Source organism: Augochlora pura, chromosome 10 (assembly GCF_028453695.1).
Source record: "Augochlora pura isolate Apur16 chromosome 10, APUR_v2.2.1, whole genome shotgun sequence".
Classification (NCBI taxonomy): Eukaryota; Metazoa; Arthropoda; class Insecta; order Hymenoptera; family Halictidae; genus Augochlora; species Augochlora pura.
Window position 1 is genome coordinate 27,546,547 of NC_135781.1, and position 12,081 is coordinate 27,558,627.

Genomic DNA, 12,081 nt, shown 5'->3' on the forward strand with positions numbered 1-12,081 from the left:
CTCGACCGGGTTCGATCATCGTCTTCTAGGTTCAATAATTAGCTAGAATTCAAGAACAGAGAAAACGAAAAAGAATGTAGAAGATGAGTATTCCGAAAATGTCAACTAGAAGAAAGTGTCAACGAAAGGAATTCGATCGGGATGGAGTCTGCTCTATTGTTATATATTTGAAAGAAACTCCTTTGAAATCCTGAACATACTCTTCATAAATTTGTTACTTAATAATATTTTTTCGAAAGTGGATTTTTGCAAACTTCACTGATTTTCGTTCGTTAGACGCATATGTAAAGCTCGATTTGTTAACCCGTGGATGGTATGATATATGATGACTACAGATTTCATGCAATTTATGGCAAAATTGGGTAGATACGAATTAAAACAATTAAATATATTATTTTCAATCCGTCTAAATGACTCCAGAAAGAACGAACTCGCAATTTAGCTTCTATATTTTGTAATTCGTGCAATTTTTATATTGCATAGAAATCCGCAGTATAGCGATAGTGAGCGGATAATAACACACTGAGAACATTCCTAAAACTAGAAAAAAGAAATCAATACAATTTTCATTGACCAAGGTATCTAGGCGAATACGATGGATCTATCAGGAGGTCTTCGGATAAAAGAGGGTTTTTCGGCAAATTATTCTGTCCGCGGCGAAGTATCCGCTCTCGATCGAAAAATGCTCGACCAAGATCGACCAGGATCGTCCAGGATCGACCGTGATATTCCCGGATGATAATCGAGAGACAACAAATCCTGTATAGAAGGGGGTACAATCGTCTATCGAACTCGTCGCGTTGCGACGCGTTGCGTGGCGTCCGCGCCGGCAGGTGAGGAACCACCGTGGAGTGGAACCCGGGGGCGCCGAATAGGGTGGCTTTCGCCGGGGGTAGAAGTTTGCGCCGCCCCCGGGGCCGGCCAATGGGAGACGCTCGCGCGCAGCCGGCCGCCCAATCGGCGCGTCGACCGTTCCGCTCCTCTCCCTGCTCTTCTCCTCGCCGCGAAAAAAACAGGGCGAAGAGAAGAGGAAGAGAGAACGCCGCCACCATCGCCGACCTCGCTACCAACGAAACGGCAGCGACTCTCGCATCTGCATCGGCATCGACATCGGCGCCAAGCGATCGGTAGCGGGAGAGGCGTTCGCAGTGCTATCACGACCGCGTTACCATTATCATTCTCTGCGATTTCCAAACAAACAACGTCGAACCGGTTCGCAAACGTCTAGAGAAAAAATCGTCGGTGTTTGCGAGAGAAACTGTGAAAAAACGATCTTGGATACTCGAACCTTGGATTTCCGTGGACCTGGCAGTGTGCGCCGCCGGTGTGTCTGTGTTTGTTCTGTGAGACTGTGTCTGTTTTCTTTTTTTTCGCGAGGAACGAGGGAGTAGCAGAGTTCTCAAGGAGGAGGAGGAGGAGGCCGATCCGGAGGACAGAGTGCCGGGACAGCGGCCGGTTCTCATGCGGCGCAATAAGGATTCATGAATGGAAAGTCGCGCGAGGGGACATGAATGAAACACGGCCGATCAAACAACCGTCGGGTGGCGCCGATCGTTCGAGCAGCGGATGCTTACTTTGGTCGCGAGTCGCTCATCCGGCCGAGTCGTAGACACGCACCGGCTCGGACTCGCGATCGAATCGTTTCCGTGGACAGATCGATATCCGAACACCGTTGGGAACGTCTGACGCGGCCGCGGACTCCTCCGTCGGACGGTCTTCGGGGAAGCTCCTCGTAGGAAGGACCCGGGCCTCGGTCCACGAGGAAAGGGCCGCGGGATTCGATCCCGGCCCGCGAAAGATGCGTCTGGACTGAGTGTCATGAGGAATCCGCAGAGAATGTCTGACAGTCTGGATCAACTGTCATCGCCGAACAGCGACTGCAACAGCCAGATGGGCGCCGTCCATCGGAACCCGTCCGCCGATCAGTACAATAATAGCTCGTCGATGCAGGGACTGTCCTTGGCGCATCATTCCCATCCGCAGAATCTGACGTCCGCGTCGAACGGGAGTCCCCAGTATCCGCAGGAGTTGTCCAGTTGCAACAACGCCAACGGAAACGTCGGGAACATCGGAGGACTCTCCCTGGGCACCTCCACCAGCAACTTCACGCCCGAGCAGATCTCCTGCATGTGCGAGGCCCTGTCCCAGAGCAAGGACATCGAGAAGCTCACGAGGTAAGCTGACTCGTTTCTAAATTTCAGATTTTATGCGTGTTAGGATTAAAAATGAGTATATCGTTCTCGAAGCGACAAACACATTTAGAGAATTTGGAATACATTAATGTGTTATTTGCAACTCGTTGAAATCACTAAGAAGAGAGATAAACGTTTCCGTAGCTTCGGCACTATGCCGAATTAACATCCACTCATTACTCTGATGTTTAAAGACGTCGCGAACAGGGCTGCCGGGTATTCGAATGGTAATCGCAATCGTTCATGGCGTATTCTATCGTTTGGAAGTTTCTAGAAGACGTCGCGTATTCTTTTGTTCGTCGCGACCGCGTAAAATCGCGTGGAACACGGCAGACTTATCCGATGTACGTCGAGTCGAAAGAACGAAGATTTCCCAACGCGATTTTGTAGAAAATCTGTATACACCATGTACAGATTTTCTGGTCCACGGACCCAAAGCGAATTCAATCTTCGAGCTTCGCATCGTTCATCGCGCTGCGGTTTGTTGAATCTTTTTACACAGAGCGAGACTTCTCGATTCCAATTTCATCGGTGGATCTGTGGATTTAGTACGTTTAGGAGAAAAATGGTAACATGAAACACAAAATATAGAAGGAACAAGAATGAAAGAATATAACTTGATATTATATGAAATAATTAAAAAATTATGTTATATCAGTTTCAATTTAAGTATGATACAAACGCGAGTTCGCGGTGAGAAATAATTCGCTATCGAAATATTTACAGCCATTTGTCCATTTCCAATGTAATTAATTCTAATCGGAAGCTAATACTTGGACAAACAAGTATCGCATTCTCTGGTTCTCAGCTTCAATAACTCCGAAACAATCTTCCAGTTGCGTTCATCGATTAAATAACCTCATCTCTCGACTCCCATCGATTCGCAAATTGAGAAAATTGAAAACAAAAGAGACGGTTTATTGTTACTCGTTGTTTTTCCCTTGAGCCGCACTACCGTCGGGAAAAGGTGCAAGAGTGCAAGCGTCCATTAACGTTTAGAAATTTCTGCTTATTTAAGCACCAGTTTTATTTATATCAAAATGATTTTTCATCGACCATGTAGAGTCAAATATTTTTGATCGCTATTACGAATGACACAGCGTAAATAAACACGGAACGCGACACGAATTAGAACACGTTTCGTTTTCGGATTATAGTCAATCGCGTAGGTTCGCGTAAGTTATCGCATTTATAACTTCGATCTGCATAGTTTCTAATTTTACATAGAATGTCGAGCTTGGAATAATAATATCCACTATTCGCAAAATGTTCGTTAATTCGCACGTGTTGGAACCAATGATCAACTTTTCCAGTCTTTCAACGATACTTTCGCATAACTTTGGATTAACTTGATTACCAGATCGCGGATAGTATGAATTTTTAACAGAAAGTAGTAAGTGGCATATGAAATTACAGATACCAAGAAGAATTTAGTAATACTGTTACATCATTACCAATTTATCAGAATTATTAAATAAATTAATGCGTATTTATTTCATTCATATCATATTCCATTTATTTTATTCGCCACGCTGTGCATTTTATGGATTTACGACAAATAAGGTTAAACCAAACACGGACGAAAATAAAAATATTGCAGCATTACTTTCACTGTACCATCTAATTTCTGTTCGACGCAAGAAACGATGAAAATTATAATGATAATTTAAAACGTTATTTTATCTATTTAAAAAATGCTATTCGAGCAGAAGATCATGCGTCTAAATTACGAAAAAAAGAGATTGCATCTCAAGATGGGTCCAAAGGCAATGATCGTCGACGCGTAAGGATCCGATTTAGCGAAAGTTGCGAGCAGAAAAAATTAATAGGAGTGATTTCGATCAGGTTTCTCTGGTCGCTGCCACCTGGGGAGCTGTTACGGGGTGGCGAGAGCGTGCTGGTGGCGAGGGCGGCGGTGGCCTTCCACCGAGGCGCCTGCCACGAGCTCTACTCGATCCTCGAGAGCAATCGTTTCTCGCCTCGCCGGCATGAAGAGCTCCAGAAGATGTGGTTCAACTCGCACTATCGGGAGGCAGAGAAGATCCGCGGACGGCCGCTGGGCGCCGTGGACAAGTACCGGTTGAGGAAGAAGTATCCGTTGCCGAAGACGATCTGGGACGGCGAGGAGGTCGTCTACTGCTTCAAGGAACGCTCGAGGCAGGCGCTGAAGCAATTCTACTTGAGCAACAGGTACCCAAACAAGAACGAGAAGAAGAATCTCGCGGACAAGATCGGCCTGACGATGACCCAGGTGTCGAATTGGTTCAAGAACCGGCGGCAGAGGGACCGGACTCCGCAGACGAGAACGTGAGTCGATTGTTGCATTCCTTCTTTGATGAATTTGCGAGATATCAGGTCGAGTCATAAACAGCTTCCGTTCTTCTATCGAACATTTAGCTTGTTCTCTGTTCTGTTTGTTTATTTTTTATTTTATTTATCTTGAACCCTTATCTACTTAGCGAAAGCAAAAACTCGTTCGATGACTCATAGCGAACAGATACGAACAATGGAGTCTACTTAGCTATATCAGAAATTGTTTATGAGTCGACCTAAGAATCAACAGCCTCTCACAGTTGATCACAATCCTTTGCATACGAAAATAATTTTATAATAGTCAAGGAAGATGTGCTCGTTTTAACTGCCGGCACAAGAAGGAGTAACGACAACGCTTACAGACAGACAACACAACCAATGCACAGATGTCACCATGACGATACATGGCGATACATCAACGTTACGCGACGCGCGATTAGTACTTATTTCTAATTTCCATATTGCGACGTTCTTTCGCGCGCACTCCAGACACTCGGACAGCTTCCGAGAGGTTTTCAGCGCCAAACTTGACACACTTTGGTCCAACTTCTTTCCATTGCTTCCGAAGGCAGAAACTGCGCGCACTTCAGCGCGGCACGATTGAACGTCGACGATTGATCTCTTGACTTTACACGCGAATTCATAAGTATTCGAACGTCTCGTAAAATTCAGTTGAAAAATTATGGAAATAAATGTCTTAAAAATGTTTATTTCTATTGTTTTCGATATGTTTAAAGAAGTTCGACCTTTATTTATATTTGCTCGATGTCGATTTTATATCTCTACTTTACACCATATTATCGTTTGTTTATAGTGTGTATTTCTTTTTCTTTTCGTTGCAACTTGTATGAACGAACATATATAAAATGACAAATATAATTTGTTCTCTGAAGAAGTTTGTCAAAGTCGCATAGATTTTTGGTTCATTTATCCGCTATTATCAACGAAGTGATGGCAAAATCGACTAAAAATTCGTAGCAATTTTACAATTTCCTTAAGGGCATCGACAAATTAAAACAACAAATTGTATTTACACCGGTCACTCGTAAACTGCACAATAAATAAGTAAAGAAAGGAGCGCGCGAGATTCGTTTCGCCAGTGAAAGAATAACGTTAAGGGCCGGTTTCGTCCCCTTGGCGACTCGAAAAGGCGCGATAAACGAATGACTAAACAACCGCCGGCGGTATCAAACGGTTTACAAATATCGATGGTCTAATCACGAACGCGCGATGAGTTCTAGCCTTACGCACACCTTGCGCGATTATCGCGAGGGGGGCCGAGAGGGGGCGTCAGGAATTCGATAAGCTGTTCGTCGCGTCGTGTCTCGTCCCGCCTCGTCGCTCCTCGTCGCGCCTGATCTCATCTCGTCGATTCGGTAATCGTTCCGGGTAAAGGACGACGGGGAAAGGAAACACAGCCGCTGGAAAACCCGATCGGACGTTCTCGCTACCCTGCACGACGAAATTCGATTCGTTCGAGTAGGTCCGGGGGCCCCGGGGCGGCCCTCGAGGGTCCACCGATTTTCGTGCCCCCTCCCCCCCCCCCCTCCCACCCCTCCTCCCTCGTTTCGCTTCACCGCAAGGACGATCGTCGCGCGGGCTTGTAGAGAATGATTTACCGCCACCGAAGTGGCCGACTGTGCCCGCTGTGACCGGGCGAGAAAGGACGCGCGGGTCCGGTACACATGTCGAAACACTTGTTGCTCGGTCGGAAAACTCGAGACGAGGACCCCCTGTCGGCACACGTGCCCTCCATATACCGTGTGCGTCGCCCGGGTCGTCTCGTACCCCTACGGGTCCTGCGCCGCTCGGGAATCCCGGGGATCGCCGCAGAATTCGCAGTCCCCGCGTGTGTGTTTCCTCGTGTCTGCCGTCGGTATGCAACCGTCATGGATAGTCGTTTCTGCATCCCTTTTCGATCCTCGCCGTACTTTCTCTACATTTTCTCGGACCCACAGCTAGAAGCCTCAACACATTTCACGTTTGAGATGCTGTCTACAGTTTATTTACGACGATAAATATATAAACGAATACAGCAAATGTTATTATTGCGTAAAGAAAATACGGTGAGGTAATTGTAATAATAATAATAATGAGGATGACGATAATAACAAGAAAATTTAGTTGACAATGTTCTTATACTGTTGAGACGGTGGGTGCGTCGGGACCCGCTCGTGGGGCCTCGCGCGACAGTCCAACCGCCGGTACTGCGAGGGTTAAATCGTAGCCAGAGGATCGCTTAGTGAATTATCTCGTCGGGAATGTCGAGTCCCGTTGCTTCGACAGTGGCTTTATCCGATACCCTTGTTTGATGATCGCAACGCTTCGCTCGGCCACCGGCGCGTGCAAGCGTATTCGCAAATCTTCTTCGTAGTGTGGATGTGGGTGGAACGAGTTGGTTCGGCAAGAACGACCGGAGAAGAGAAAGAACGAAGCGTTGTTATGGCTACGACGAGCCTCGGTCACGGACCACCGTGGACCTCTCTCGCCCGTTGACGCGACGGACCAGCGAAAACATATCGAGTCTTTAACCCCTAACCGGATAGACGATGCACCCTAATTTTCTGTTTCCAATCGTTATTTGATATTCGAGCCGGCACGCGCGGCCAGCTTACCATTCTTTTTCGAACCTGTCATGGAGGTGGGACTTCGAGTTTGCTCGTTGTTCTTCAGGTGACAGGATGATGCACTATGACAACGAGTCAGACTCGTGATACTGATTTCACACGAGATCTACAAAGTATGAATATTATTAATTTCTTCTGTATTGAAATAAAAATCAATTTTTCTGTTATCAAAATCTATAAACGAAACTGCATAAGAACGATAAAAGAAACAAAAATTGTCTGGTTCTGTTGACGAAAATATTGAGGACAAATAAGTGCTGAACGATGCAGCGTGAAAGGAATCATAGTGCAAGGGGTTAATTATTGCGGTTCCGGTTACTCGATATCTGGAGCGCCGCGTCGATCGGACACGGGTGACACAAAATTTTTGACTAATTTTAGAGATCCATTTTCATTGCATTATAATCGGGCGAAAAAATTTCTACGCATTTTTTACAGAAACAACGAAATCAAATGTAGAACCGTAAAGAAATTCAAGGTTTCGGGGAGAGAACATTTTTATATCGCGTGCATCTGATTAAAATGATTAAAAGAGGAAAGACATTATGAGCCGGCACTCTCGATTAAAATATGACTATTTTTAGTCGTCCGGAGATGACTATTTATAAATTTATTTATTTTATTCATCGCGAACGATATTTAGTATTTTAAAAATGATATAAAAATATAGAAACTTATAGCGAAACAATCTAGAACTTTTATCTTAATAATAGATAATAAATTTTTGGTTGTCATGACAACTGATTAACAGGCTACTGGTGAAGGTAGACAGCCGATTTATAGGCTATCGATCGGTAAAGTGTTAAGACAGCGTCGCTGCCGTGTTCTCTGATCGCTGAGAGTTTTTCGCGTCGGTGGTCTTAAGAGATTATTCTGGAATTGCCTAGAAACGCATCGAAATATCTTGGGTACTCGTTTCTGGAAAGAATGGCTACGAAGAATGTTCCTTTTCGGAGGCGAACGAACCCAACGCGCGTATGTACCTACATCCTAACTTTCTCCCTGGGTCCTCCCGCCCGCCCTTAACGTCCACCCTCTGCAAAGGCTCTAGGAAAAGGAAACGCGACGCCCCATTACCGTTTTATGACGCAGCTTCGGTTACGTCTCCCGTTTCACCATTGAGCTGTTCGCACTACCAATAGTTTACTACATAAAGGCCACGACCGGCCCTCCGCCGTACTCGCGATTTATCTCGAGGTGCTCTCTCTCTCTCTCTCCCTCCCTCCCTCCCTCTTCTTCATCTCTCTAGTTTTCTTTTGCTCTATTCCTTCGTAATTTTTCTCTCGCGCTCCCTTTCATACGCAACAGGAACTGTCCGATCGGCTCGCGAATCCACGGGTCCTCTTGACCATCGAATGGCAACGTTCGAGTCATTTGTTCTTCTTCTGGTACTGGACGCGCGCGAGCTCGATACCTTCGTTACGGCGATAACCGTTCTCAAGGGTGGACGTCTTACACCAGACCACGGATCTTTACGCATTTATGACAGAAAAGAATAAAAGTTATTGAAAAGAAATGATAAAAAAGATTTAAGAAGGCCGATACGTCGATTAGCTGCTGTTAAAATCGTTAACGAAAGTTATAAAATACTATCTAGCTCTGTAGATCGCAAGCGATGCACAACATTTTTGGGTATGTCAAATATACTGTAGTCAATACTTTACAAAAATTTAGAGATATTATTACACTCTTTGGAAATTATTGAAGTTATTAACCCTTTGTACACGATCAGCGTCTCTGAGGCGGCATTAAGAATTGCTATACTATTTTCCAAGAGAATTAAATTATTCAAGTTCGTATTCGACACATTTTTAAAGATAGCATCTAATATTCTATCTAAATTTTATCTAAATTTTATCTAAATTCCATCTAAATATGCATCCAACAAAGAAGATCATTCCATATGAATATAAATACTGTAGACTGAAACAAATGCCACCATCTTAGAGTTCAAATAGCCTCGAGAGCAAAGGGCTCTCCGTAGAGCGCACACTTGCCGTTTTCGTTTGCACGCTGGGTAACAATATGAGAGAATATTTGCGGTTTGTGTTTCATTAAATTTTCCTGATCGTTGCGGACTGCCAATGATATCGTTGGCTGTCAAACAAACTCGACGGTCAGCCGCGATTTATTTCGCGACAAGGCGACAAAACCGCGTGGTGCCCCGTCGCTGGAATCTAGACCTTGAGGCGCGATCATAAAACCGGGCGTTCCACGCTTACGAAAGAAGGTCGGAGAAAAGGTTCAGTAGAAGTAGCGTGAACGAGACACGGTCAGGGGCGGAGCTGGTTGCACATGGCCACCGTGTATGCACGTATGCGTGTGCGTAAAGATACAGCCGCAGCGAGGGGGCTAAGAGCAGAAAAGAAAAAACGAAGGAGGGAGAAAAAAGGGGGAAAGAGAGAGAGAGAGAGAATGAGAAGAACATAGAAACAGGCGCGCGTGCAAACGACCGAGACGTTTGTTTCCTTCGGGGACGGAACAATGTGTGAATAAAGTGGCCTCACTCGTTGGGACCTTTTTCGTTCCTCGGACGATAGGAAAATTCCTGGAAGAAAGACGAAAGGCGACCGAGCAAGCAGGCGAGCTCGCGACCCGATAATTGGTCGGTCGCTGCTAGGCCAAGGGTCATAGGTTTTTTTTTTTTTTTCGAGTGCCGGTAAGACAATGGGGAACCACACACATGTTTCCCTGCTCGGGACCGTTGCTCCGACTTTTCCAGGAGCGGTCGAAGTAGATGGAAATTTATGGCCGGTTCTCGGGCAATTTTTCTCGAAACCGCGCACGGCCGGAAAGTTATGCTCGTTTGCAACCCTCGGGCGCGCGACACGCTCGTCGCAATTATCGCACGCCGATTTCCGTGTCCCGGGCAACCGTGTGTGCTCTCCCTGTAACGTCGAATGCCACTCGTCGTTCGTACAGTTTCGACGGCCGGCCCTGTGAAACGCAACGCTCAGATTCCGCTTACCCACTCTCCTGCATCTTCACCTGCCATTGTGATGCGACGTCCTCGAATTAGATCGATTGCGCGTCCTCGCGAGGATACCTTTGGATAACCGAGCTCAGGGGACGATCGTATCGATAGAATCCCGATAGTGATTCGTCGATCCTTCACTTTGTTACCGGTCATCGAAACAATGATATTTTCGCCGTTCCAGGGAAATGTTGCCGCTAAACTGTCAGAGCAGCGCGAACAACGCGATCGGCAGCGCGGCGAGTAACGGCGGCAGCATACAGTCGTTGCAGAGCATCAATTCGGACAGTCCGAACCTGGCGATGTCGCCGTTGTCGACGATGGGCATGTCGCCGGTTGGCATGAACCCGTGCAGCCCGATGGGTATGAGCCCGATGGGACCGCATCATCATGGATACGCGACGCCGGTTACCCCGTCCTCGGTGCACACGACCCACCCCCATAACGGCGGCCTCAGCCCCATGAACGACGTCAAGGCGCTCTGCTATGGCCGCGGCGTCTACGATACCGGTGAGTATTCCTTCCTTTCTTTACAAAACATCGAATCGACGACAAAGACAAGAGATACGGTCATCTCCAACCGGGGAACTCTTCTCCTGTTCTGTAATCGATCGGTAGACTGCAGACCGTGCGGCTAAAATACATGTATTGTTTTACAATGACTTCAAGATTGGATTTATGTAAACTTAAAATATTTTATGTCATGACTTAATTACGAATTTTTCGCATTTATGATTAAAATGTATAGGTCAAATATAAAATTGTAATGTCGATAAAACGACTTGACGATATTGTTACACTGTTGTCGACTTATTATAGTTGTTAAACAAAGAAAGATATGTTTCACTCAGAAATATTTTCACAATATCAGGAACTGTAAGGAAAAAATCGGAAACCAGTGATTTTTGACTGGTGAATCTAGTGTTAAGTTCAGTTTGTAACTGGATCTATAAAAGCCCTCGGGTCTTTAACGATCTGCGTTGTTCCAGGCAAAGACGTCGAACAGACTTCGGTCTACTACTCCAGTCACTCGAGCATGCACCATCAGTACTACCAGCAGTCGCATCATCAGATGATGTCGACTTCCCATCATCATCATCACCACCATCATCAGCAGGGCATGCCGACCGGCTACGAACTCATGCTGCCGCCGCCTCAACACTCGATGTGACCGACGGACGACGAGTCCGATCGAAACCACCCCGAAGACGCGAACCGTCAGAGCGACAACGTTTTTGGCCGGGTGCATGCGTACGCCTGACTCGATGTCTTCACCCCCGAGCCCTCGTCGCTCTTCAATCATCGACGGACCATGTTGCCGGTGGCTTAACGAGCTGCTAGCGATTCAGGGGAGATCATGAGTGAATTGGAACATTGGTGAGTTACGTGCAAAAGCAGACTAAGTTGACTGTGTCAGTGATCGGCGAAGTGATTACTGAAAGGACACGGCTTACGCCTGAAAGTGTGTTGATGGTAAAAGCTGCCAGCTTCGAAGCAATTGCTACCAGGTTTAAACGATGACGGTAATGATCGGTAGAGCCATTGCTGAGCGGTTTCGGTCGCCAATAAAGAGGCGAGCGTGCCCGTAAAAGATTTGGGAGGAGTCTGCCGAGAAGCAAAACTGGTTTCGATCAGTAATCCTGCGCAACAGCTCGCCCCATTCGAGAAGAGAGAGAGAGGCGTCGAAGATATGGAGGTCGTTGGAACATCTACTGCCCCATTCAAAGATTCGCAAAGATCTTTCGACCGTACCGAAAAAGTTGTTCGAGTCTTCGAAGGATTTCCGTTTCGACCAAAGAGAACGCGTTCCGTTCGTGATAGAAGCTGCGACATCGGTTGCCGCCACGATTCCGGCACGCGCTCGCCTAAAATGTACATACAAAATAAAATAACCACGTTCGAATCCAACTGTGAAATATATTTTTGACTGTGGATCTGCGTGCGTTCCCCAGCGACGCAATCTCCCATTGCGTAT

The 12,081-nt window shown here is 46.3% G+C and overlaps 1 protein-coding gene across 1 annotated transcript; it reads left to right on the forward strand.

Moving 5' to 3' along the window:
• The first annotated feature begins 1,818 nt into the window (after nt 1-1,818).
• On the forward strand, nt 1,819-11,277 carry Six4 (homeobox protein six4). The gene is made up of 4 exons (XM_078192633.1): nt 1,819-2,174; nt 4,038-4,499; nt 10,291-10,616; nt 11,096-11,277. The coding sequence occupies exons 1-4, from the start codon at nt 1,819-1,821 to the stop codon at nt 11,275-11,277; spliced, it is 1,326 nt and encodes a 441-aa protein (XP_078048759.1).
• Nucleotides 11,278-12,081: the final 804 nt, after the last annotated feature.

Excerpts from the sequence above, each read along its gene's own strand:
- Six4 (XM_078192633.1), top strand. The coding sequence starts at position 1,819 with ATGAGGAATCCGCAGAGAATGTCTGACAGTCTGGATCAACTGTCATCG. Across the intron at positions 2,175-4,037 it reads GACATCGAGAAGCTCACGAG|GTTTCTCTGGTCGCTGCCAC; the intron begins GTAAGCTGACTC and ends GATTTCGATCAG. Across the intron at positions 10,617-11,095 it reads CCGCGGCGTCTACGATACCG|GCAAAGACGTCGAACAGACT; the intron begins GTGAGTATTCCT and ends GCGTTGTTCCAG.